Genomic DNA, 27789 nt, shown 5'->3' with positions numbered 1-27789 from the left:
GGTCAGTCCCATTGTCATGTTTACCATAATTTCCATTGTCAACCGAATTAACACAATCATTAGTAATTTCTGTTTCCATTGAAAATCCAATATAACACAATCATTTCCATTGTTTAACATTTTACATTGTCAACCGAATTATATATAGCTAAAACATCAAAAAATCCAACCTTGAAAAGAAGCATATCTGAAGTTCGAAAAATTGATAGGTTGCCTTTTTTATAAATTTCTGTAACTTTCTTTTTTTGTAAATTAAATTTCTGTAACTTCTGATGAGAAAAAAAAAAATCATGAGCATCGGCTCCTCTCCCTCGACAACTACAACAGTCTTAACCCATTTACCAGGTACATTGTTCAACCAAATCTTCTTCAAGTTTATTTTATTTTTTTGAGAAGTATCCCTTCTATTTTGTAACGGGTTCTCATCAGTAGGTTTTATTCTTTTCGAATGTTTTTTCTTCGATAAAAAGGTGTACAAAGGTTGAAATTGATATATCGTATCATTACAACAAAGAAGGGAACTTTTCACATATAGTTCCAAAAGCTTGCCAAGCCAATGGTGCTCTAGATCAGACGAGTTTTTCATAATTTGGGCATGTCATTTTAGATTAAAGATTACGACGTAACACTCTAATTCGAAAATATGGTGGTATATATATTTATATTTAAAATAATTCGGTTACATATGTCAGTTAAATAATTTCATCAATATCTACTAATGTCTAAACAAATTATCAGGCACAATGATCAACAAATGAGTGTCTATATCCGGAATCAAACGAGTGTTTATATTTTCATGAGTTTTTTTGTATTTTCGATTTTGTGTATTTTGTATTAATTGTATTGTAATTTTTTTTTATAATAATTAACTTTATTTTTATTAATATATTTTTTATGTTGTATAAGATTAAAATTATAAAACACTAAAATCATAACTATAAAAGGTAATAAGATTATTTAAAAGACATATAATTGCAAAGACTTAAAATTTGATGTTTTTGTAATAAACATGAAATTTGTACCCTAGAACTTCAACTATGAAATTCACTATTCATGACGTTGGTTTTGGAGTAATTAAAATTTCATATTTGAAGTTTTTAAATTCATATACTATTATAAAAACATTCTTTAGTTAAAAAAATGTAATCCTTCTCTTTTGTAAGGTTTCTCAATTCACAAGGTTTTATTTTTTTCGAATATGTCCATCACATGAGACTTTTCTTCAACAAAATGGCGTACAAAAAAACTAAGAAAAAACTTAAAAATCACATGTAGTCTTAAAAGCTTGCCAAGCCGATGGTGATGTATCTATCACAATTTAGTCATGGGTCAATTATCCACCGGCCATATACCAAATTTTGTTATATGTTGTTCTGATACACATGCAATATATTATATATCCATCACGTGGGTTTTTTCTTCAACAAATGGTGTACAAAGGTTGAAACTGATATATCATATAGTTTTTTTTTTTTGCTAAAATGATATATTTCCAAGGAAGAAACAACTTATTCCACATATACATAGGTCCAAAAGCTTGGCAAAGTGATGGTGCTCTAGATACAGAATCAAAGGAGGACAATTTAGTTATGCGTCAGTTATCCACCATAGATCATCCAGGACGACAATGATGATAAATTAAGAGAAACGTTCTGAGTACATACCAATTAGGATATTTGATTGTTTTTCTCATGTGGAATACCAAATTGGTTTTGTTAATTTCTAAAATGTCAAAGTTGTACCAGTTGTACCAGTAATACTCGTCTAATATATAATAAAAAATTATATCAATTGTGTATATGTCTAGTTTTAGGGGTTGTACCAATATTTTACATTATAGGTTTGTAAAAATATGTTCGAATAATATGACTAATGTAGTTAACATACCTTAAAAATATATAGTATATAATATAAAATTAGGAGTATAATGTAGTAATTTAACAACAATTTGAAAAAAAAGTTAAATAAAATAGATGAAATTTTGTCATTATATACCAATTAGGATATTTGCTTCTCTATTTTATATGTAAAACAAGATTTATTAGTCGTGTCTAGTAGCTACATATTATATATAAATTATAATATTTATATACGAGTTATACCAGTTATACAATTTTTAACATGTTTAGTTGTACGAGTTATATTAGTTATACTCGGTCGAATGAAAGAATTAGATAAGGAAGATTGTGTGGCTGTGAATTGTTAATGTGGTTGAAATTAAAAAAAAAAAAAAAAAAAGGAAATATAATTGTAAATTCAGTGGCCAAGATTAAAATATAAAGATAAAATCTGATGGCTAAGGGTGAGCTATAATTAATGACAAAATTGTTATTTACACAGCCCTTGGTCCATGTAGATTAATTTAGGAAGTTGTAGATTTTTTTGAAGGCATTTGGTCTATATCAGATTTTTGTCCGTATGAAACCATCATTTCGTCTTCTAAACTTTTTTCCATCAGGTGTTTATTTCTCCTAACACGTGAGATCACAAATAAAGGAAGTAAGAAAATCATTGAGTGACTTTCTAGTTTTTTTTGGGGTAGTCTACTCTTACTTTGATTGCTTCTTTTATTTTTTCTTGTGCCACGTACAATGACTCGATGAATTTGAAGAAACTGCATCCATGCGGAAAGGACCATGAATACATATATTCACATGTTAGTAAAAACTGTACTATAGCCATTACATATATCACCATTTGAGCTTGCTCTGTAAATAATTAGCAAGAAGATGGAAACATGAATAGCCTCTAAAAAAAATTTTATAGCCATTACCGCGGAATCTTAGTGGGGTTCTAAAAAAAATTTACTGCATGGACCTCACAAAACCATAAGAATCGGTTACAGAAGTTATGAAATAAGGATCGATTTTGGAATGTTTCTTGCACTATTCGCTGGTCCCACTGACACTTGACGGCTCGCGATCGGTTCATTTTTGATTTTTTTTTTTTTTCAGACAAAAAAGAAAAAACAAAAAACAAAAAGAATTTCCTAAGAAACTGTACGACCGGTTTCAGCGATAATTATGCTCTGAGTTACCTAATGTATATGTTTTACATTTTGAGTAAACGACCCAACAATAGAATCATAAACCTGAGCAAAAAAAAAACTTGTACGTACTCGTAGGAGTTGTACGTACTCCTAGGAGTTGTAACTTGTAAATGAACATGTAGCGTTTAACAATATGAAAGAGATATGTCTGTAAGCCGACGTTGGTGGTCGAGTGGCGTGAGGCGGCTCGTAATGGTCCTAAGGGCCGCGAGTTCGAACCTCCCCCTCAGATTAACCCCTAGGCCGGGCCACCCGGGCCCACCCTGCTACTTCTGGGGTGGAAATGACGTGGCTGCTACGGGCTTCGAGGGATGTCTGGGTCCCGGCCTGGGACCCTCGGTTAAAAAAAAAAAAAAAAGAGATATGTCTGCATCAATAAATTCAAACAAGGGGTCTACGAACAAATAATAAACATGAGCACCCTAATGTTTGTTTCCACATTTCAAATTTTCAAAAGGTCGATATAGTTTTTATTTTTTATTTTTGTTCAAAGGTCGATATAGTTTTTATTGTTTGGTTGGTTGGTTTAAAACTGTGTGTGGATGGATGAACAATGCATTGAAAGCTGCACATACCTTTTCTTTTTCTCTCCTCCTTTACATCTGTAAATTTTGCAATAAATGTAATTTTTCTATCAAAATATCATAACAAAAGAAAACAATTAATGTCTGTCTCCCTTGCATTCCACATGGGATTCCTAAACGTCAAAAACCCCATTTTTCAGAATTAGGTGAAACATTATTTTCATATTAACTAGTAGTAATATATAAAAAAACCGTCCATATATATGTCTGCCATTTAATTTGTTTAACTAAACCACTTTGGTCCTTGATTTTTTTTTTTTTTTTTTAACAATTCACTTAAATTATAAAATATCAATGGAGTAATGCATTTCAAAAAAGTAAGAAAAAACACTGGAAAGCATAAAATGGCAGCGTTTGTAGTTAATTAGAATACATGATTAACAAATGAGTGGGATTTTGCTTGTCCCAAAGCGAAATTTATCTGAAAATGTGTCGTCTTGAGAGAGTAGTTGAGATTCTTGCTGTTCTCCAACTAGAAGATTAATTTATAAAAAGAACGAATTAAAGGGAGGAAAGATGGATCAAAAACGAGATCTCCTTTTTCGATATACGAATAATTGTTTTTTAATCAGTCTCTTTCTCATCATTTAGGATTCCAATTCCTTCCTCTTTCCTCTCTCTTTTTCTCTCCACATTCTCTTTAGAAAGAGAGAGGTTTTGGTTTCTTCTGTGATTGTTCTTTTCAGAGCTTTCTTCACCAGTGTGGTCTATAATGGCGTCGTCAGAGAAGTCTACCTCCAAGGGCCAAGCATGGTGATGAGAGCTAACACTGTTTTTAATTAATTACGATAACGTTTGTTGAAAATGCAGAAATTTATCCTTTTAACATTTTGTTTTCTTCTCGTTGATGAAGGTTCTGCACGACTGGATTACCTAGCGACATTGAAATCGAAGTTGATGATATGACGTTTCATCTCCATAAGGTGTGTCCATAAACGCCTCAGATTCTGTATTTCATTTTCTTAGTTTTTTTATTCTTTTTCCTCAAATTTTGTTGTGTCCTCCAGTTTCCTCTCATGTCAAAGAGCAGGAAACTTCACAGGTTGATTACAGAGCAGGAGACTAGATCATTTTCTTCTGTAAATCCCCAAACCTCCACGGCGCTAACTCTAGTAGTAGCAGAGAGCGATAAGAAGGGAAAAGGCCATGAAATCGAGGATGAAGAAAAAGAAGAAGAAGACGAGCAGGAGATTGAAGAAAACGGTTTTCCTCACATAAAGCTTGAAGACTTTCCCGGGAGCTCAGAGAGCTTCGAGATGGTGGCAAAGTTCTGCTACGGCGTCAAGATCGACCTCTCCGCCTCCTCTGCCGTTCCGCTTCGCTGCGCGGCCGAGCATCTCGAAATGACGGAAGAGTATTCGCCGGATAACCTTATTTCGAAGACTGAGAGGTTTCTTTCGCATTCCGTCTACAAGAGCTTGCGAGAATCCATCAAGGCGCTGCAAGCTTGCGAGTCAGTGTCGCCTTCAGCAGAATCGCTTGGTATAACGGAACAGTGCATAGAGTCCATCGTCTCCAGAGCTTCCTCAGTCGATCTTTCACTCTTCGGTTGGCCCGTAAACGACGGCGGCGGCGGCCCTGATCTTTCGCTTATTCCCGGTGGCGCGTCGAAATCTGCTAAGAAACAGAATAGGGATAATACGAATACGGAGCTTTGGTTTGAAGATCTGGCGCAGCTGAGCCTTCCCATCTTCAGAACGGTGATCCTCTCAATGAGATCGGAAGATCTGAGCTCAGACGTCATTGAGAGCTGTTTGATTTGTTACGCTAAGAAGCATATTCCAGGAATCTTGCGATCTAACCGAAAACCGTCGTCCTCTTCAACCGCAGCTTCTGAGAACGAACAGAGAGAAATACTCGAGACGATAACCTCTAATCTTCCGTTAGATAAGAGCTCCATCTCCGCAACGACGAGGTTCCTCTTCGGGCTATTACGAACGGCCATCATCCTCAACGCGTCGGAGACTTGCCGCGATCTACTGGAGAGGAAGATCGGATCGCAGCTAGAGCGAGCCTCGCTCGACGATTTGCTCGTCCCTAGCTATTCCTACCTCAACGAGACGCTATACGACGTCGATTTGGTGGAGAGGATCCTTAGCCACTTTCTCGACTCCTTGGAGGAACGATCGAGCACCGCTCTAGTCGAAGCTGACGGACGGTCTCCGTCGCTGATGCTAGTCGGGAAATTAATCGACGGATTCCTCGCGGAGATCGCGTCGGACGCCAATCTCAAATCGGAAAAATTCTACAACCTAGCCATCTCGCTCCCGGATCAAGCTCGACTCTACGACGATGGACTCTACAGAGCTGTCGACGTATATCTCAAGGTAATCTTATTGGAGTTGGTTAACAACCGGTTATTTGATGATAACCGGTTGTTAACCAACTCCAATAAATCTAATAGCCAATAAAATTCGAGGGATCGGATAATTGGATCTGACTTCTTTTGAATTTTTTTTTTTAAATATCAATGGTAGGCGCATCCATGGGTATCGGAAGAAGAGAAGGAGAAGATATGCGGCGTGATGGATTGTCAAAAACTCACGTTAGAAGCGTGCACACACGCCGCGCAGAACGAGCGACTTCCACTACGAACCGTCGTGCAAGTCCTCTTCTTCGAGCAGTTGCAGCTCCGCCAGGCGATCGCCGGTACGCTACTCGCGGCTCAATCGCCGTCTCCGTCTCAGTCAACGGAGCCGAGACCGTCAGCAACAAGGAATCTAACGATAGCGGAGGTGGTCAACGGCAACGAAACGAGGGGAGGAGAAGAGGTGGACGCTGGGAAATGGAAGAAGACGGTGAGAGAGAATCAGGTGCTTCGATTGGATATGGATACGATGAGGACGCGCGTTCACCGGCTAGAGAGAGAGTGCTCGAACATGAAGAAAGTGATCGCCAAGATCGATAAAGTAGGTTCGCCGGCGACGACGGCTACAGATCGGCCGAGAAGTTGGTCCATCACGAAAAAGTTCGGATGCAAATTCAAGACGCAGGTCTGCGATTCGCAAGAGGCAACAGTGGTGGATCACAGATCCCGACGGGTTTGATCGATGAATTTCTAGTACAGAATCAGGAAAGCATATCGTGATGATGATGATGATTCTTGGATTGTTTTTTTAATTTAATCCGTGCAGATGTCTTGCTATGTTCTATACGAATGTGAAACGTTCTGAGTTTTGTTTTGTATAACCAAAATAAACGTATCTGAATTAGCAAATCCACAGTAAACGTAGAGCCCAAAGCCCATTGATAATTAGTGTTTCATAGATACAAATACAATCAATCATACGAGTTACAACAAAAGTGATATTTAACGTATTGGATTATGCCTTCAAATATGATATTCAAGCAGATTAACACGTTTTTTTTTGCTCCAACTCAAATTAAGCCTGATTGGTTTCCCTCCCTCCTACCACCCGAAAACGTAGATTTTGTGATTGATAGCGGTTGACAGCATTTTGAAACAATCATACAAACCACTACAAATCGTTTTAAACCGCTTTGAACCTCTCAAAATCAAAAGCTGGTTCCAACTAGCGTTTTCGGTTACTGGCGGTTGCAGGTGGATAAATAAATATAAAATTATTTTTAAAAATAATTATTTTTTAAATTTTAAATTTAAATTTTAAAATATAAAATGTATATAGATTAATTTGAATTCAAAACAATATTATAAATAAACATAATATTATTATAAATCATATTATATTAATAATCATTATATTTTATCATAATAGTATGTTTTTTATATTTTTATAATGTTATAATATCTTAATATTGGTCATTTATTATTAAACTGCTGCAATATCTCATAATCAACCAGTTACAAATATTATGCAAACACAATAATTTTTAAAAGTTGTGTAAATCGTACAAAATATGCTTCGAACCGCATCCGCAGACTTCCGCGTCCGCAACTGTGTGTTTGAACGTTGGACCCACGTTATCGTATCATAATCTGGGCCATTCTCTGATGTATTACAAGCTGGGCCGTAATCATTGATTATTTTTGAGGAGCTGGCGGTGAGAAGTGGGATTGTTTCATTTTTAATGGCTCCCGTTTCACGTATATACGCATCGAATGTTGCGCCGTTTTGGCGTAAGGAAAGGGGGAAAGAACACTACTCGCTGTTCAGAGTTAATAGTAAGACTTCATGTCGTTTTATGGAGCAGGCTACCTAAAACCCTAATCCTATTTCCATCCAGCTATAAATTAGCTGGCTACCGTCTGAATTCAAAAATCCAATTATACATTAGATAGACTCTGCAAATTTCATCGTAAACATAGATAGCTCTTTCCTCCTTTATTTGTTATTCTAAGCAGCAATACTCCAGCAGTAAATATTTTTAGATAGGCATACTGTTCGTTGTTCAAATCGGTTTTTAAGTAAATGATTTGATTTATTTATTGGTAAAACGAAAAAAAAAATCTCTGTGATGAAGAAACAATAGATGACGAGTCCGATGAATCCATTCATAAAAATCATGTGGACAATCGAGGCATTTGTCTGAGAGGATGACTTTTCTTTTTCCTGTTATTAATTTGAGACGAACAAGTAAATATGGGTTTCTCGGTGATGAACAACACAATAGATGACGAGTCCGATCAATCCATTCTTTAAATCGTGGGGACAATCGAGGCATTTGTCTGAATGGAATCCTATTTTTACTCTGTTTATGTTAGTTTTGTTCTACACTAAAATTTTTGATTAGAAGAAGAGGAAAGGCATGATGAGGATTGTTTATTGTCATCTGATTCATTATATGATGAATCAAAACCTCCTACTCATTCTGAGTGCCTATTTGTCTAACTCTATGCTCCTTAGTTTCTAGACAATAGATACTCTCGAGTCAAATTAAGTCTCGTAGGCAAAGACTAAGTGGACTCTGCTTTCGCGTTACCCAAGCTTAACTCATAACCCAACGACAATGACGAAGGTGCGTTACCAATCAGTAAACAAGAACAGCATTACAGCACTTTGTACAACTTGCCAACTGCTTAACTATTAAATCCCACTTCGTTCTGACTATTAAACCTGTACCTAGAAAAATCTGAATGTTTTTGCGAGAAATTAGGGCAATGAACTAAAACAGCTGATTCGAATCCTAAACAATTGAGTAATAAGTATTTAAGAACTCATAAAAAAAAAGTCTTGATTCATCTCTTATATAGTAAAGCACAAGTCATTCTACCAATTAAAATTTCAAATGTCATTCATATTTTCAAAATTTAAAATAAATTAGTTAAAACAAATAATAGTTTAGAAAAAGAAAAAGCAACCGTATACGGTTTCTCTAGAAACTCACTACACTGACATTACCCATGATCTTCTTGATCAATGTTCCTTTATTTTTCATACTTCTATAAATATTCGATGAGCAATCAGCACAGCAACTGAGCAACTCCCATTCGATTAAAACAAAATATGAGAGTCATATGCTACTTCTTTAGGAGCAGAAGAAGAAGAGATCAAAACATAAAATTTCCCTTTCAGTTTTGTGTCATATCACTGAAATGCGGGTTGCAATTATGTATTGTGTGGTTTGAGTTGGTCGGATTTTGGAAGTGGTTTTCGAGACCCATGATGTGGAGTACCATTGCTGGCTTCTCCAAGACTGATACTGCTTCCTTTCATGATCCATGGTTTAACAAGGTTTTCCTATTATAATCTTTCGATCAATTTCGTTTGCTTGAACTCAAAATCATAATGCTCAAGGTTTAACTTTAGGGAAGTGTTTTTATAACACTATAAATTTTACAACTCTTGAATAAATCAGCGAGGTGACTGATTATGCTCTGCTTGATGCTTTTTGATTAACTAAACTTTTTTTTCTTCTCATTTTGCTGTCTATGTGGAGTTTCTGTTTGCACAGTACACATGTTTTTCTTTGACTGAGAGAGATAGAATCGGTCTACGAGGCTTGCTTTTTCCTCGTGTTATCTCCTTTGAACAGCTAAAGATTGAATTTCTTTAGTATCAAAATACTAGGTATTTGCTATCTCCTATAATACTTCTCTTTGTTTTGTTAGTGTGTTTTTCACTATAATGTGTGACTATCCATTTATACGTATGATTTTTTACCATGTTTTCAAATTAGCATGTCAATAGAAATATTTGCTCTGCTTTCGTTGCTTAGTTATGTCTGCTGTGAGCTGATCATTTATGTCATATAGATTTAAAAAGCATAGTAGCATGCATTAAGCGATAGAGATCACCTACTCTCTGTGACATGCTGTTTTATTGTTTTCATTAGATTTAGAATATTAGTTTTGTTTGTAAATGGAGATACTTAATGAATTACTAAATGCAGTAAGCCAAAGAAACGTAAATTGCAAGTCAAAGATTAGAAAATTATTGAAAGCAAAAAATATTTAAAAAATTAAACAAGAAAGATTCAAACTAATATTTATATCAAACAAGCTAATCAAGATTAATGTATAAAATCTATAAACAAATCTAACTTCATTTTATATAGTGTGTGGTTAATAATGATAAGTGTGTTTATAATTATATATAAACATGCATATAAATCAGAGTTAAATAATACATACAATTTTTAGCTACAATTTAATTATTATTTTTGGTTATTTGGTAAATTAGTCCTAACTAAATTTGATTTTATTTATGAACAAAAATATTCTCATGCATAGCATGGACACAATACTAATACTACCTATTTTTCATAAGTAATGTCATTTTAGCTTTTCTATTTTGTTTCAAAAAGTGTTATTCTACATTTTCAATGTATGTTTTAACATTAAATCACTTTTTAATCCTTTTATCAAAAAAAAAAAGATTAATAGATGTTTAGTTAAATTGTTTTTATTTGAATAATGGTAGATTAGTATATTTTGTTAGTTAATCTTACTAAAGAACAAACGTGGAAGAAAACATCAGTTTTAACATTTTTTTTCTTCGCAACTGATTTATATATTATATTAAATGGACGTAGAACCTATTCAAATTATTAAAAAAAAAAATTAAGCACGAAACCATACGAGGAGACATCAATCTCTAAGCTAGTAAGTTATAACGATTAAACTCAGCGATTGGTATTATTAAATAAGGCCCATTAACTCAGTTGGTGTCGCAGGTTCGAAACCTGCATGGGCCAATAATTCAATTGTTTTTTTACATTATTTGTCGGATGTCATATGCATGTCAGCATCCCTGGGTGAGACAGTATCCATATCACCACGTAAGATTCAGACACGTGGCAATAAGAAAAACCAGTCAGACAAAACAAACCAATGAAAATCATCGCCTTATCCCAATCTTATCTCTCTCTCCTACGATTGTTACTCTTTAGTCTTCTTCCTCTCTGCTTGGGATCAGGAAAAACCATTAACCATCTTTGATAGAGATATTGTGGCCATGGCAGCCTCTCTCCAATCCGCCGCCACATTCCTCCTGTCTGCCAAAATCTCCGCCGCTCCTTCTCGCGGCAGTGCTCACCTCCGTTCGACTCAGACCGTCGGCAAATCATTCGGCCTAGAGTCTTCTTCTGCACGCCTCACTTGTTCCTACCAATCTGACATCAAAGACTTCGCCGGAAAATGCTCCGACGCTGTTAAAATCGCCGGATTCGCTCTTGCAACCTCTGCTCTCGTCGTCTCGGTAACTAACTTTCTTTCATCGCCTGTTCATAGATAAAAGTTTCTTAGGGAACAGATTGAGCAAGAAACAGAATGAAATAACTAAAACACATATACAATAGAATTAGGAGTTTTGTGTGTGTCATAAAATGTTCCATACAAAAAAAATGTTTGTGAAAATTGTCACATTGCAAAAAAAAATATTTAATAAAAAAAATCGTCACACTGAACACTGACTAAACGAATTCATGTAGATGCAATCACCAGTAACTAACAACTTGTAAATGCTCACACCTAATTTGGTAATGGTACGATTTTAAGAAATTTTAGAATCTTATTGCTATCAGTTTTTTTCATTAGCTGAAGTTGTATCTTTTTGGTGTGTAATGAAAGGGAGCAAGTGCAGAGGGAGCTCCGAAGAGACTCACTTATGACGAGATACAGAGCAAGACATACATGGAAGTCAAAGGAACTGGAACTGCCAACCAGTGTCCAACTATTGACGGTGGCTCTGAGACTTTCTCCTTCAAACCCGGTAAGTACGCTGGCAAGAAGTTCTGCTTCGAGCCTACTTCCTTCACCGTCAAGGCCGAGAGTGTTAGCAAGAACGCTCCTCCTGAGTTTCAGAACACCAAGCTCATGACCCGTCTCACCTACACCCTTGACGAAATCGAAGGCCCCTTCGAGGTTTTTATTTTTACTTCCACCGCAAGAAACAGGCTTCTTTTGGTTTAGATTAGGGTTTGTGATTCATAGATTCTTTTTTTTATCAGGTTTCTTCAGACGGAAGCGTGAACTTCAAGGAAGAAGACGGAATCGACTACGCTGCAGTCACTGTCCAGCTTCCAGGAGGCGAGCGTGTGCCATTCCTCTTCACAGTCAAGCAGCTTGACGCCTCAGGCAAACCAGACAACTTCACTGGCAAATTCTTGGTCCCTTCGTACCGTGGCTCGTCCTTCTTGGACCCAAAGGGTCGTGGTGGATCCACAGGATATGACAACGCCGTTGCATTGCCAGCTGGAGGCAGAGGAGACGAAGAGGAGCTTTCGAAGGAGAACGTGAAGAACACGGCAGCTTCGGTTGGAGAGATCACTCTAAAAGTGACCAAGAGCAAACCGGAGACAGGAGAAGTGATCGGAGTGTTCGAGAGTCTTCAGCCGTCGGATACTGACTTGGGTGCCAAGGTACCAAAGGATGTGAAGATCCAAGGGGTGTGGTATGGTCAACTTGAATGATTATGTTATCATATCTAAACATCTTCTTCTGCTCATTGTATTTCATATATGAGAACATCTTTTCATGCTTCCTCCCTTTTCCCCTCTTATAAAAACAAATGCACATGCAAAATACCAACTTTGATCTTTTGGTCTATTGATAAAAAAAATAACATGTGCAGCTGATCTGCTGTGTGTATACATAGAATGTTTGGGCCTCAAAACATGCTATCAGTCCCAAACATGATGGGCTTTGTGAATTAGAGGTTTTAAATTAAAATCACTTCGATAATCGAGGAATGTACAAATGACTGAAATAGTTGGTTTGTGTAGTTGATAGTTATATGAAAGTATGAAACTAGTTAAATAGACTGGCGAGCAGCAAGTGGAAATAGTATTAAGTAATTTAGTATAATCACCTTGCCCCTTATGGACCTTACCCTGTAGTATTTAATGTGCATGGGTGTGAAATATTAAAAACAAAACACTGTTTTACCTTATAAATAAAACATATTGGTCTGTGCTTGTTCTTAAATCTCGTGACATGAAAAAACACAAACAGTTACATTGGCGTGGGACAGCACATAACAGTCAGATGATCTTTCTTAAGTTTTAAACCTCTGGAATTAGTATATAATTAATGAAATTATTTAATTTTCTTGTTTAATTTTATCCTACAGGTGGAATCCCCCTCGATCCAGTGGTTTGATTAAGGGTTCATTAATGCTTCTACATTAGAAGGTCTAGGGTTCAAACTCCAGAAAACGTAATTATGCAGATTATGGAGAAAAAGTTACGAGAGGTCTTCAGCATGGTGTATGGCGTATCATCGAACATGGATCTCATAGCGCGGCTCAGAGTGATGCAGTCAGACGTGCATTCTCGTATGATGGTAAAATTGTCGGCCATAGAATCGTCTATATAATATTTTTCATCGTTGTAATAGCATAATTAACCAAACGTTAAAAAAAAATTTTATCCTACGGAGATCATATAAGTAGAGAAGTATAGTACAAATCTTTGCATTCGCTCGCCAAAGAAGTTTTCAATATACTCTTAGATTCTATAAGCGTGCGTGTCATCTAATCACATGTTCTATATCTAAAATCGTTCTGCTCTGAGGCATGTTAATTGTTAAGCTCCATCTTAAGGATAATCGACTAATCCACAAAAACAACATTAAGGCAGTATCCCCCCCCCCCCCCCCCCCCCCCCCCCCCCCCCCCCCCCCCATTTAAAAAAATTAATAAAAAATCATATATGTATTTGTTGGGTTTTAAAAAAGAGTTATTTGGGACAAATTAAAAGAACAAATATAATTCAAATTGGGACATAAGCAGAATTGTATTATTGTCTAGTTTGACCTCATGTAATCTATATTATTAAAAGAGAAGTACTCATTTGAAAATGTTCTTACTTCATTAATTAAATTCTTTATTTTTTTGCTTGTCTTTTTCAGTTGCATTTATGAAATATCCTAAAATGAATAAAACTACCTAATTTACTACTTGTCTTTTCAGTTACATTAATGAAATATGCTTAAATGAATTTAAACTTCCTATTTTATTGTTTGTCTTTTTCAGTTACCTTAATGAAATATCCTTAAATAAATTTGGACATAATGTCATTTAATCAACAAAAAAAACTCATGAGTTATCCTTACGTGCATAATTTTAATAATGGAGATTTTAAAAAACGTGCATCATTAAAATGTTACCTAAAACATATAGCACTAATATATAACATGCATCAATAAAACTAGAATTTGACTCACACAATTGTACGGATATTATTTTCAGTTGATTAAATTAAAAAATATTTATTTATTCAAAAATATTTAAGAATGACTATGTTTTTAAAAATTATATGGTATTATTTGCTCATAACTCATTTGTCATTTGCTAAATTGTTAGAAATAAAATTTTAGCATAATATAACTCAGTTGTCATTTGCTAAATTTATGGTTTTTATTTATATTTTTTATTATTTAATTATAATATTTTCATTTTATATTTGAAAGAGAAATGAATTTTCTTTCAAACAATATTTTTGTAAATGTATTTTTTAAAAAATAATCAATTTAAATTGTTATTATCATTGAATATAATTATTTTTGACATAATTTGAATTTTCGTTTACATCAAAACTTATCATATTTTAGGATAATTTTAATTTAAAATGTAATTTTCATATTTTTCAAACAAATTCTAAAAATATTTTTAAAATTTTTTAAAAAAAATATTGAGTTGCATTTCAAATAAAAAGGTAAAGATATTAAAAATATTCTAATTAAAATATGTAAAATTTAATATAATTTTAAGGAAATGTTCAAAATAAAAAAATTACACATAAAAAAATCATGATTTTTGTTAACTGGACGGATCATTATTTATATTATATCGCAAACGAAAAAAAAATTTATGTTTTTACAATTATCTAATTAACTATGTATACTCATTTTTTTATACTTTTTTATATGATATCACACATTCGTAAAAAAAATAGATAGTTTAAGATGCACAAAAAAAAATTTACTTAATGAATATAATATGAATGAATTTTACAAATACATCATTTAATAAAATAAATAATTAAAAACTGAAAATTCATACCCGCACTACAGGATGTAGTAACTATTGTTGGCCTTACCTTACATATGAAAGTCATGTCACACCACCGTGGGAGATTAGTATCCACTAGATCTGACGAACCACTCTTTTATAATACGTTAAACAATGGCTGGCTATTTGGACAAGTTCTCTAGGTATGTAAAAACAATCAAAAGATACATCCGCCAAAATATCAAAATTCCTAAACAAACGATAGACATTTACTGATTTGATTTCGGTGGAGACGTGGGTGATTTCAGCCTCACACAAACATAGGAAAAAAATTGTGCGCGTCTTTTGTGTAAATAGTAAGGTGAGCTATTTTATATTCAGAAAGTAAATAGAGTGGTAGGGCAATCCGATATTTTACCTTTTGTTTTCGAACCATTAATATAGCCAATGAATTGATTATAATCGATAATTGTTGGGATTCATCGGTGGCTACGTCAGATAATATGTCACAGACTGCATCAGAATTTGGTGATAGAAATCAAACAAGATTGAGTAACTTAAACCAAAACAAGAACGTCATATTAGAAAAAGGAAATGTCACTTTTATGGAGATATAGAAGTCGATCGGTAGGATCCTGGAAATATTACTTTCATGGAGTTATGGAAGTTGCAAGTATTTTTGGAATATTTCCTAATAGGTTTATGGAAAGGAGCGAATACCCTAATCCGACTAGGTTAACCTAATAGACTCCTACTATATAAGAGGAGCTCGTGTGTACTCTTTCTCCTTTGTCCAATGATGTTAGGAGTTTTCAAGGCTCCTAAGACAAATGTTGTAGTATAGTGATTGTCGAACCAGTTCTGAGAGATAAGAAAGCACCGAGAATGCAAGTAATCACTTAATCTAAGTGCAACCAATAGTTTTTAAAAGGGTTTTTAAGCTATGACTAAAACTAGAAAGCAATAACAGAATGATATTTTCTTAACTATGGGAAAAGAGAACTCATGGGTATAGGGATTAGACCTCGGGTGATCAAGTTTCGAACTAAGGATGGCAAACGATCAATCAAACTATCAACCTTAAGCTTAGACACAATCCTAAACAAACTCTATGTCTAGATGAATGTTCATTTACTAACACAATCCAAGCATCAAATGTCTTTGGTTGAATAATATGAAAGTAATCATAACTAGCAAGTCCAATGGCTATCTTAGCACCTCTAACAACAAATGTCTTTGGCGAAGTATGCTAAAAGCTAGGAAGAGTTGTCTCGGACATTTCCTCGAACACCTTTCGGGTGAGAAATGCCTAAGGATCAACAACTGAGTGGCCAACTCAGAAGATGCATTAGGTTCACTCTGCTAGCAAGGAAATATGAATGATCTACACTAAAACATCCTAGCTCTAACCTAATCACCCTTAATCTCCCTAACCCATGAATTCAAAGGGGGATTACTCACTAATCTCCATGATTCCTCTTAAACCCATATTGGATTTCAGATTAATCATGTAGAGAAATAGATAAGAAATCAACAAGAACACAAGAACATAACAATCAAAATCCAAGAGATGAACTTCTCCAAAGAGTTTTTGTGTATTTCTCAATAGATCCAAGATAGTCTGCCTGATGGCTACCAAAGATGTTTAAAAACATAGGTTTTCAGAAGTAAAAACGTGCATAATGAAATGACCAAAAGGCCCTTGAGAAATCATGAATTCGCCCAAACAAATAGACGCGGAGCGACCTCGACACGTCGCTGCGAGAGGTCGCTCCCGGGTCGTTTCTTCGCGAGCGACCTGGCTGTGTCGCTCCGAAGACGTCGCTCCCGGGTCGTCTCCTCGCGAGCGACCTGGCTGTGTCGCTCTGAGGACGTCGCTCCGGGCTTCGTCGGGTGTCGTCTCGCCATGGAAACGCGAGCGACCTTGGATCGTCGCTCTGGCAAGTCGCTCTGGGAGGGGTATCACAGCGACTTCATGTAGTCGCTCCGGGAAGTCGCTCCCAACGCTCTGCTCGTCCAATGATCACCTTTATCACCTCTTTTGAGCTCCAAATGCACCCAAATGTCTCCAAGAACTCCATGTGGTACTCCAATACCTGATAAGGACTCATGTATGCAAAATGCAACCTAAACATGGCTAAATCCTAATCTATATGATGAAAATGTTTATGAATGAATGGATAAAACAATGCAAATATGCAAGATATCAACTCCCCCAAACTTGTTCTTTTACTTGTCCACAAGTGAAATTTCTAGAACTCATAGGGAGAGAGGTTTGAAGATGGGAGCTCTTAGCCAAAAGAAACACAACTAGCACTCAATTCAACATCTAATCCAACATGAGCACACTCTCTTATTACACTCTAGCTTCTCTAGGCCTATCTCAACTCCTTTTTGCCCTTATACTCATCATCAAGCATCCACACATTCAAATCAACCAACTCTCACATTCAATAAGCATAAGACATCAAGTGAATTCTTGCAAATGGTCAGTTGGTCCAAGTCATTTGGTTGGGTAAGGGAAGGCTTTTAGTCAAGTGAGTCAAGAGGTTCAAAATATATGATCTTTAGGGTGGTTTACTCTCAAAACAAGTAGCCTTGACATTGCACATAATATATCTAAGAAAGGGACCAACTCATGCATACAATGCTCAATCTCCATTGTTCTACCATTTTCCCAAACATTTAATTACACAATCATTCCCAAATGTCAAACCCAACTCACATCTCTCACCAAAAGATCCTAAGAACTTTAACTCCTTCTCTTTGAAATCTACAAGGGATTTTCCACAACCTCAAAACATTACTTAGCTCATAACAACTTTGCTAGCCCCCTTTTTCTTTCTTTTTCTTTTCTTTTTATATTTTATTTCTCTTCTTTTTTTTTTTTTTTTTTTTTTTAGATGGGGGCCAAGACTTTTCATAACTTGAGCTAGAGGTTTTTTTTTTTTTTTTTTTTACTTATTCCAATAAGACAATTCACTTAAACACAAAAAGTCATTTATTTTCCTTTTTCATTGCTCCCTAGTCATAATCACAACTCTCACTCCCCACCTATAGCTAGACAATAGAGTGTCCAATCTAGCAAGAATGAAGATCAAGCATTGTCGTTCCCGATACTCTCAACATTATGCACATGTAAGACTTTCCGAAGAAGGCCTCACTCATCAAACAATGAAAGCTTAAAAGGAGGGAAAGGTTTTGGGAGTGGTCTACCACTAGAGTTTGTCAAAATAAGATTGGCATAAAGGATGTGACAACTCAGGTGTGTATAGCCATGACTCAGTACACAAGGGACCATGAGCAAGAAGCATTAAGTTCATTCAGTTCAAATAGGGTTTGTAGTTGGCTTCAAAGACTGAGTTTCAGCAATCAACAAGTTTCAGGAAGAGTTTTCAAGGCTCGAAACATACAAGTATTTTTGAGAGGTGCAAAAGCTACTCAGGTGCAACGTAGTGTTCTTTACAAGGCGTTTAAAATCATTTCTCCCAATGCAAGTGAATGCAACCTATATGCTCTAGACTCTCCTAAAAATGCAAGTGATGCAATCTATATGATTTGTTTTTTTTTTTTTTTTTTTTTTTTTTTTTAATATGCAAATAGGTATGCAATGCATGACTCAATGAACAACATCAAAGCAAACATGATCAAATACTTGGTACCTCCCCCAAACTTAAATGACACAGTCTTCTGTGTTGTCAAGTAGAGAGAGATACCCAAAAGAGAAAGCTAATATGCAAAAATGAAATGGTATATACAAGGGAAAGTAAAGAAGTACCTCAAGTGGAAAGTTGAGAAGGAGGATCCTTCTCAATGTAGGGGTCTCCACAAGTGATGGTTCCATAATACTCAACATCCAGTGGAGACTGAATTGGGTAAGAGACAGCTTTGTTGACATTGAGGAGTGTGACCTTCTTGTTGGCGAAATCGATGCAAACACCCACAGTAGTAAGGAATGGTGTGCCCAGGATCAATGGAACTCTCTTCTCAGTTGCCATCTTCAAGACAGTGAGGTCTATAGGGATGGTGCAAGATCCAATCTTCAAAGGGAAATCCTTGATGAGACCAATAGGGGTAGTAGAAGAAGAATCCCCAAACGTGAGAGAGGAAGTATCTGACTCCATGTGTTCAATCTCAAAACTCTTCACCATCTCCATTGAGATCACATTCACACTTGCACCGGAATCAACAAGAGCATCATCAAAGGTGAGCTTACCAAATGAGCAGGACAAGGTGAACTTCCCTTGGGATTCTAGTTTAGGGAGAGACTTTGGTGTGATGGCTGGATCAAGTTTCAAAGTTGAAATGTTGAGGAGCTCTGCTACTTCTGCTTGGTGGTCTACAATGTCCTTGATGAGCATCATTTGGACATGAGCCTCACGCATACCGAGATCTCTGGAAGCTTAACTCCAATATCACTTAAGTCTTTTCTGAACTTGGAAATTACCTTCTTTTGAGCTTTGGTGAGGACCCTTTGTGGAAATGGGAGCTTGTCATATGGTGACTGCTCAACCTCAGTGGTGTCCTCCAGCTTGACTTCTTTCAGCTTCCGGTTAGCTCTCTTCGCAACTGGTTTCTCAGCCATGGGTGCATCTCCCTTCAAAATCTTTACTTCAACCATTTTGTCAGCTTCCTTCACAATCTTTGCTTCAGCTGTTGCTACAATCAGATGCTGAACCTGTTCAATCTCAGTTCCAAACACCAATCTTTCAATTTCATCTACCTCTTTCTTGTGGTTACTCAATTCAATCCCTGAAGAAGTGGTAGAGAGGACAACATTGCAATACTCCTTGGGTTTTTGCTCAGATTTTCCAGGTAGAGACCCTTGCTGGCGATTCTAGTGAGTGGTCATGGAAGCAAACTGGTTTTCCAAAGCCATAAACTTGTTGTTGAGCTCATTGTAACTTCCATCAATCTTGGAGTGAAGGTTCTTCAACTCATATCGAACCTGCTTTTCACTTCTAGTCTGAGACTCCAAGATCTGTTTCAGTAGAACATCAGTGCTGCTTTCCTGAGGAGTAGAGGTAGAAGGATTAGCTTGTTGTTGAGAAGACTGGTTCCCTTTGTTGGAGAAACCAGGAGGAGGGTTTTGCTGAGGCTGATAGTTGCCTTGCTGGTTGTTCCTTGGCGGATAACCACTATATTGGTTGTTAGGATATGATTTTTGTTGGTAGTTGTTGTACTGAAAGTTGGGCTCTTTCTTGTACCAGCTACCATTGTTGTTGACGAAACACAACTCTTCTTGCCCTTCCAAACCCTCAACCTCATGGACAACAGGTGGTGTCTCTTGGCTTGGGTTACCAACAAAGTGCAGCTGCTCTTGTGTGGCTTTATCAGCAAGGAGGATGTCTATCTTATCTTGGAGAGCTTTGATCTCTTTCCTCGTCTGCTTATCATCACCCCTACTGCCCCTGTCGTGGTCTCCACTGTATACTGCATCACTCTTTACCATGTTGTCAACCAGCTCTTCTGCATCATCTTCAGTTCTTCCCAAGAAGAACCCATTGCTAGCTGTATCCAGTCTAGCTCTGTACTTAGGAAGAGCACCTCTGTAGAAGGTACTCAGCAAGCTCTCCTTAGAGAAACCATGGTGTGGGCATTGAGCTTGGTAGCCCTTGAATCTCTCCCAGGCTTCACTGAATCCTTCTAAGTTCTTCTGTTGAAAACTGGAAATCTCATTTCTCAGCTTAGCAGTTCTTGAAGTAGAGAAGAACTTCTCCAAGAATGCTCTCTTGCAATCATCCCAAGTGGTGATAGAGTCGCTGGGTAGAGACTTCTCCCACTGACGTGCCTTATCCCCCAAAGAGAAATGGAATAACTTCAGCTTCAGGGCGTCCTCAGACACACCATTGGTTTTTGACAACCCACAGTAGCTGTCGAACCTATCCAAGTGATCAAATGGGTCCTCTAGAGCCAAGCCATGATACTTGTTGTTCTCGATCACGTTGAGGAGTCCTGACTTGACCTCAAAGTTGTTGGCTGCCACAGCCGGTGCTCGGATTCCTAGTCTATGACCAAGAATGTTGGGCCGATCATAAGTACCAATGGGTCGAGCTGCCCGCGGTTGGTGTTCTGCCCCTTGCGGTGGATCTGCCATATCAATATCCAAGTGGGCCTGGTGTTCTTCTTCTCTTCTAGCTCTAGCACACTCCCTCTCAAAAGCTCTGATGTCTGCTACTATTGGAACTAGGTTTGATGGACCCTTGCTCCTCAAGTTCATACACCTGAAAGTGAAAGGTAAGTGAAGAAGAAGAATTAGTAACAAAACAAAATTAAAATGACTTAGTCTCAAGCAAGTGACTAAATCTCAATGTTTAAATCTACTCAGAATTTGGCAACGGCGCCAATTTGATGTTAGGAGTTTTCAAGGCTCCTAAGACAAATGTTGTAGTATAGTGATTGTCGAACCAGTTCTGAGAGATAAGAAAGCACCGAGAATGCAAGTAATCACTTAATCTAAGTGCAACCAATAGTTTTTAAAAGGGTTTTTAAGCTATGACTAAAACTAGAAAGCAATAACAGAATGATATTTCTTAACTATGGGAAAAGAGAACTCATGGGTATAGGGATTAGACCTCGGGTGATCAAGTTTCGAACTAAGGATGGCAAACGATCAATCAAACTATCAACCTTAAGCTTAGACACAATCCTAAACAAACTCTATGTCTAGATGAATGTTCATTTACTAACACAATCCAAGCATCAAATGTCTTTGGTTGAATAATATGAAAGTAATCATAACTAGCAAGTCCAATGGCTATCTTAGCACCTCTAACAACAAATGTCTTTGGCAAAGTATGCTAAAAGCTAGGAAGAGTTGTCTCGGGCATTTCCTCGAACACCTTTCGGGTGAGAAATGCCTAAGGATCAACAACTGAGTGGCCAACTCAGAAGATGCATTAGGTTCACTCTGCTAGCAAGGAAATATGAATGATCTACACTAAAACATCCTAGCTCTAACCTAATCACCCTTAATCTCCCTAACCCATGAATTCAAAGGGGGATTACTCACTAATCTCCATGATTCCTCTTAAACCCATATTGGATTTCAGATTAATCATGTAGAGAAATAGATAAGAAATCAACAAGAACACAAGAACATAACAATCAAAATCCAAGAGATGAACTTCTCCAGAGAGTTTTTGTGTATTTCTCAATAGATCCAAGATAGTCTGCCTGATGGCTACCAAAGATGTTTAAAAACATAGGTTTTCAGAAGTAAAAACGTGCATAATGAAATGACCAAAAGGCCCTTGAGAAATCATGAATTCGCCCAAACAAATAGACGCGGAGCGACCTCGACACGTCGCTGCGAGAGGTCGCTCCCGGGTCGTTTCTTCGCGAGCGACCTGGCTGTGTCGCTCCGAAGACGTCGCTCCCGGGTCGTCTCCTCGCGAGCGACCTGGCTGTGTCGCTCTGAGGACGTCGCTCCGGGCTTCGTCGGGTGTCGTCTCGCCATGGAAACGCGAGCGACCTTGGATCGTCGCTCTGGCAAGTCGCTCTGGGAGGGGTATCACAGCGACTTCATGTAGTCGCTCCGGGAAGTCGCTCCCAACGCTCTGCTCGTCCAATGATCACCTTTATCACCTCTTTTGAGCTCCAAATGCACCCAAATGTCTCCAAGAACTCCATGTGGTACTCCAATACCTGATAAGGACTCATGTATGCAAAATGCAACCTAAACATGGCTAAATCCTAATCTATATGATGAAAATGTTTATGAATGAATGGATAAAACAATGCAAATATGCAAGATATCATCCAAGAAAAGACCTAGCTTGGTTTGCGAGTTTTGGTTGTGAGAGAAAGAGAGGTTCTATATTCTTTGTACTTGAGATTATAGTGGATTGCCTCTTGCCAGACCCAGTAGACGTAAACCATTCTAGGTGAACCACTGGGTAAACAATTTCTTGTGTCCATCTTCTATCTTTTCCGCATTCTTCTTCCTATCTCTATTATCCTACAAACTCAACTTTCTTACTTACGTCGTCGAGTTCGTCAGAGAGTGTATCAGCGAGTTTGTGTGTTTGATTCTGGTTCTTGAGTCAAACAGTTTCGTCGTTGTGGTTCAACAAAGTGGTATCAGAGCCTTGGTTGGTGTCGTTGTCAATGGCGAAGTCAAGAATTGAGGTGGAGCGTTTTGATGGGAAGGGTGACTTCTCATTGTGGAAGAAGAGGATGCTTGCGCATTTGTTCGTCCTTGGTTTAAAGGATGTGTTATAAGAGTCTATGTCACCTTCTGCGTCAGTAATGAGGAAGGATGAAGACGAAGATGTATTCAGGGAGAGGTTGATGAAAGAGGAAGCCGAAAGGCTTGAAAGATCAAAGAATGTGATGAATCTGATCATTCTCAATGTTGGAGATCATGTGCTAAGGAAGATCGAGTTGTGTACGTCAGCTGCTTCTACATAGTCTACACTGGAGAGGTTATATCTTTCGAAGACTCTACCGAATAGAATTCATTTGCAGCACAAATTCTATACCTTCAAGATGGTTGATACTCGGAGTATGGATGAGAATATCGATGACTTATTGAAGATTGTCTCTCACTTGTCAAGCGTGAATGTAACTGTGTCAGAGGAGGTACAAGCGATTATGCTCCTGAATTCGCTTCCTTCACGGTTCAACTCTATCAAGGAAACGCTTAAGTACGGCAAGGATACATTGTCGTTGGAAGAGGTGACAAATGCAGCAAGGCCTAAAGATCAGGATCTGAAGTCCTCTATAGCTTCACATGATAGTGGTTTTTGGACCCAATTTCGGTCAAAACGTTAATGGGTCGCGATCAAAGTTATGGGCCTTAAAGAAACTGAAGCCCATAGCAAGCAATCGAGCTCGAAAGCGAAGGAGTCGAGGTCCCGGAGACCACGGAGTAGTCACGGAGATCGCGGAGCAGTTACGGAGATCACGAAGTCGACTCACTATAAAGAAAGGAGAATAGACATGAAGAAGGACACGTTGAAAACCCTAGAGAGAGCTACACACTAACATCGACCTTGTTTCCTCCCGATCTTAGACTCTTTTCTTTACAGTTCTCGTTTGTATCACTCGATCTAGTTCAACTCATTGTATTCGATCTTATTCATCAATAAAGTCCATTTTCACCTACAGGAAACTGTTTAACATCGTTGTGTTCTAAAGATATTGTTGCCTACATCATTTGTCTTCTCTAGATCAAACCCCGATCACTATCAAATACTTAGTGTAGACTTAAGGTTCTACAGTGGTGAAGGATATTATGCTAGAGGAAGGACTGAGAAGAGGGATCCAGTGACGAAAAAAAATGGCAAGTTTAAATCAATCTCAGGGTCTAAGATAACTTGCTGGTTCTACGAGAAGCAGGCGCACACCAAGAGGGAGTGCTACGCCTACAAGAAGAAGTATGGCGGAGGAGAAGGCGAAGCTGAAGCAGTAGTTGTGATAGATTGTGAATCAGCGAAAGATGCACTGTCGGTAGCAGATACGTGGCATCATGATAAGTGGGTGATTGATTCTGGATGCTCCTACCACATGACGTGTAGGAGAGATTGGTTTCACATATTTGAAGAGTTGGCTTCAGGACAGGTTCTTCTTGGTAATGATTGCGCGGTTGGAGTGCAAGGGATTGGTACAATCAACATCAAAGCTTATGGTGGTTCTGTCAAGATGCTCACGAATGTCAGGTATATTCCAGAATTAAGAAGGAACTTGATATCTACTGGAACCTTGGATGTGTTAGGCTTTGTGCATAGTGGTGGACATGGGAATACTAGGTTTTACAAGCATGGTAAACTAGCTCTTCAGGGAACCTTGTCTGGGTCATTGTACATGTTAAATGGTGAAACTGTGTTAGGTGAAGTAAACAGCAGTGTCAGGAAGAAACTATCTATGGATGAGACAGTCTTGTGGCATATACGTCTTGGGCACATGAGTATGAAGAATCTACAGATTCTTGCCCGGAGAGGGGTGATCGATAAGAGGAAGATTAGAGTTTTGGAGTTCTGTGAGAGCTGTGTGATGGGTAAGCAGAAGAGGTTGAGCTTCAACATCGGAAGACATGATACATGTGAAGCTCTCAGGTATGTACATGCTGATTTATGGGGATCTCCAAATGTGACGCCAAGTCTGTCAGGGAAGAAATATTTCCTATTTATTATCGATGATTACACAAGGAAGGTCTGGGTATACTTCCTAGTTGCTAAAAGAGAAGCCTTTTGTAAATTTTGTGAATGGAAGAAGTTGGTGGAGAATCAAGTCAAGAAGAAGGTGTGTTGTCTTAGAACAGACAATGGACTTGAATTCTGTAACACAGAGTTTGTCAACTTCTGTAAGCACCATGGAATTCAGAGACATATGACTTGTGCATATACACCACAGCAGAACGGTGTAGCTGAACGTATGAACATGACTGTGATGGAGAAGGTGAGGTGTCTTCTGGTTGAGTCGGGTCTAGAGGAACAATTTTGGGCTGAATCGGTGTCTACTTCAAGATATATGACAAACATGAGTCCATCTTCCGCAATAGATGGGAGCATTCCGGAAGAACTTTGGTTGGACAAGAAGCCCGGTTATCTGCACCTAAGAAGATTTGGATATGTGGTTTACATCCATGCAGATCAGGGAAACTCAAGCCAATAGCTAAAAAGGAAATCTTCGTCAGCTATCCATCAAGTGTGAAAGGATACAAAGTTTGGCTTCTTGAAGAGAAGAAGTGTGTTATAAGCAGGAATGTGTATTTGCAGAAGATAAAATCTACAAGGATTTGAGTGTCTGTGAGGTTAAAGTAGATGTCACAGAGAAGCTAAGAAATCAAAATGTGTTGGGAGAAACAACTGGATCTGCGTCAGAACCGGAAGTTGAACCTTCAAGTGGAGCTGTTGACGAAACATCTGAAATAGTTGCTGACGCAGATGATGAACAAGGTGAAAGTCTTGAAGGATATCAGCAAGCAAAGGATAGAGTTCAGAGAAGAATAGTGTCACCTGCACGGTACTCTGACTCGGAGGATATAACAGCGTTTTCGCTATATGTAGGTGATGACGTATGTGCCGAGGAACCTTAAGACTACCATGGAGCGATGAACAGCAAAGAGAGAAGCAGTGGGATGAAGCATGTAGTGAAGAGATGACTTCACTGGATAAAAACCAAACCTGGAAGCTTGAGAGTGACTTCACTGGATAAGAACAAAACCTGGAAGCTTGTGAGAAGGCCTATTAAGCGTAAGGTGATAGGTTGCAAGTGGGTCTTTAAGTTGAAGTCTGGTATACCTAGTGTTGAGAAGCCTAGATTCAAGGCTCGGTTAGTTGCTAAGGGATACTCTCAGAGGGAGGGTATTGACTATCAAGATGTGTTTTCACCCGTCGTGAAACATGTGTCCGTAAGGTTCGTGTTGTCAATTACAGTGAATCAGGATTTGGAGCTTGAGCAACTTGATGTAAAGACTGCGTTTCTTCATGGTACACTTGAAGAAAAGATTTACATGGAGCAACCAGAGGGAATTCACGTTAAAGGGAAAGAGGATCACGTTTGTCTACTTCAGAAGGCTCTTTATGGACTAAAGCAGACACCAAGACAATGGAACAAGTGTTTTGATCAGTTTGTGGTTAGTCATGGATTTATGAAGAGTGAATATGATCACTGTGTCTACACCAAGAAGTTAACCAATGGTACGTACATCTATCTACTGTTATATGTGGATGATATGTTGGTTGCGTCAAAGGATGCGACAGAGATCATGAAGATGAAGTAGCTACTCAGCAGTAGATTTGAGATGAAAGACTTGGGTCCAGCAAGACGAATTTTGGGAATTGATATTGAGAGAGATCGTGTGAAGGGGATTCTGACACTATCTCAATCTGGTTATATTAGGAAGGTTCTCAAGGTATTCGACATAGATGAGTCAAAGAGTGTGTCAACGCCTGTTGGTGCACATTTCAAATTGTCTGTCTTAGACGATGCTGAAGCAGAGACAAGTATGGAGGATATTCCATATGCTAATGCTATCGGAAGCATAATGTATGCTATGATAGGCACAAGGTGTGATCTGGGATATGCATTGGGGTTGGTTAGCATGTTTATGAATAAGCCTGGGAAGGTTCATTGGACTGCGGTTAAGTGGGTATTAAGGTACCTGAAGGGAACACAAGATCTGAAACTGTGCTTCAGGAAGAATGAGGTATATAAGGTTGAAGGTTTATGTGATTCTGATTTTTCTTCAGATTTGGACAAGAGAATGTCGATCTCAGGTTATGTTTTCATGGCTGGTGGTAATACAATCAGCTGGAGATCAAGTCTACAAAGTGTAGTGGCTCTGTCAACGACTGAAGCAGAGTATATGACACTGGTTGAAGCAGTCAAAGAAGGAATGTGGTTAAGGGGCTTAGCGGAGGAGCTTGGATTCAAGCAAGACACGGTGGAGATATCGTGTTGACTCTCAAAGTGCATTGTGTCTAGCCAAGAACAATGTGTATCATGAGAGGACTAAGCACATCAGCAGAAAGATGCACTTCATCAGGGATATTATCGCTCAAGATGATGTAAGTGTGAAGAAGATCTGTACTTCTAAGAATCATGCTGATATATTAACCAAGGTTGTTCCGGTTAAGAAGTTTGAGGAAGCGGTAGGCTTCCTTCGGATGTCCGAACACTGAGGAGCATTCGGCATCGCCTGGCAAAGCACGGTTTTGATTAACCGAAGTAGTGGATCATGTTTGATGTCATCAAGGTGGAGTTTGTTTGGATTCATCAGTGGCTACGTCAGAGAATCCGTCATGGACTGCATCAGGATTTGGTGATGGAAATCAAA

General features: G+C 37.9%; 3 protein-coding genes and 4 non-coding genes across 7 annotated transcripts; all 7 read left to right on the top strand.

The window, feature by feature from the left end:
* The first annotated feature begins 3990 nt into the window (after positions 1-3990).
* LOC106390381 (BTB/POZ domain-containing protein At5g66560) lies at positions 3991-6850 on the top strand. Its single transcript, XM_013830832.3, has 4 exons — positions 3991-4386; positions 4487-4556; positions 4641-5960; positions 6111-6850. Exons 1-4 carry the CDS (start codon positions 4346-4348, stop codon positions 6678-6680), a joined length of 2001 nt encoding a protein of 666 aa, XP_013686286.2. The 5' UTR covers positions 3991-4345; the 3' UTR covers positions 6681-6850.
* A 1212-nt stretch (positions 6851-8062) lies between these two features.
* LOC125591039 lies at positions 8063-8150 on the top strand. The gene has a single exon (XR_007327026.1). It is a non-coding gene; the product is annotated as a small nucleolar RNA SNOR75 (small nucleolar RNA).
* Positions 8151-8202: 52 nt separating this feature from the next.
* On the top strand, positions 8203-8290 carry LOC125591041. Its single transcript, XR_007327028.1, has one exon. It is a non-coding gene; the product is annotated as a small nucleolar RNA SNOR75 (small nucleolar RNA).
* A 66-nt stretch (positions 8291-8356) lies between these two features.
* On the top strand, positions 8357-8428 carry LOC125590977. The gene has a single exon (XR_007326972.1). It is a non-coding gene; the product is annotated as a small nucleolar RNA Z105 (small nucleolar RNA).
* Positions 8429-10807: 2379 nt separating this feature from the next.
* LOC106390380 (oxygen-evolving enhancer protein 1-1, chloroplastic) lies at positions 10808-12536 on the top strand. Its single transcript, XM_013830831.3, has 3 exons — positions 10808-11252; positions 11624-11917; positions 12004-12536. The coding sequence occupies exons 1-3, from the start codon at positions 11010-11012 to the stop codon at positions 12463-12465; spliced, it is 999 nt and encodes a 332-aa protein (XP_013686285.1). The 5' UTR covers positions 10808-11009; the 3' UTR covers positions 12466-12536.
* Positions 12537-20587: 8051 nt separating this feature from the next.
* On the top strand, positions 20588-20694 carry LOC125590766. The gene has a single exon (XR_007326769.1). It is a non-coding gene; the product is annotated as a small nucleolar RNA R71 (small nucleolar RNA).
* Positions 20695-26754: 6060 nt separating this feature from the next.
* Positions 26755-27414, top strand: LOC125590543 (secreted RxLR effector protein 161-like). The gene has a single exon (XM_048764141.1). The coding sequence runs from the start codon at positions 26755-26757 to the stop codon at positions 27412-27414; it is 660 nt and encodes a 219-aa protein (XP_048620098.1).
* The last annotated feature ends 375 nt before the right edge of the window (positions 27415-27789 follow it).

This window comes from Brassica napus, chromosome C7, assembly GCF_020379485.1.
Source record: "Brassica napus cultivar Da-Ae chromosome C7, Da-Ae, whole genome shotgun sequence".
NCBI lineage: Eukaryota > Viridiplantae > Streptophyta > Magnoliopsida > Brassicales > Brassicaceae > Brassica > Brassica napus.
This window is presented reverse-complemented; position numbering and strand designations above follow the sequence as displayed.

Coding starts and splice junctions, on each gene's coding strand:
- LOC106390380 (XM_013830831.3), top strand. CDS start 11,010: ATGGCAGCCTCTCTCCAATCCGCCGCCACATTCCTCCTGTCTGCCAAA. Junction 11,253..11,623: donor CCTCTGCTCTCGTCGTCTCG/GTAACTAACTTT, acceptor GTGTAATGAAAG/GGAGCAAGTGCAGAGGGAGC. Junction 11,918..12,003: donor AAATCGAAGGCCCCTTCGAG/GTTTTTATTTTT, acceptor TTTTTTTATCAG/GTTTCTTCAGACGGAAGCGT.
- LOC125590543 (XM_048764141.1), top strand. CDS start 26,755: ATGAAAGACTTGGGTCCAGCAAGACGAATTTTGGGAATTGATATTGAG.
- LOC106390381 (XM_013830832.3), top strand. CDS start 4,346: ATGGCGTCGTCAGAGAAGTCTACCTCCAAGGGCCAAGCATG. Junction 4,387..4,486: donor ACCTCCAAGGGCCAAGCATG/GTGATGAGAGCT, acceptor TCGTTGATGAAG/GTTCTGCACGACTGGATTAC. Junction 4,557..4,640: donor TGACGTTTCATCTCCATAAG/GTGTGTCCATAA, acceptor TGTGTCCTCCAG/TTTCCTCTCATGTCAAAGAG.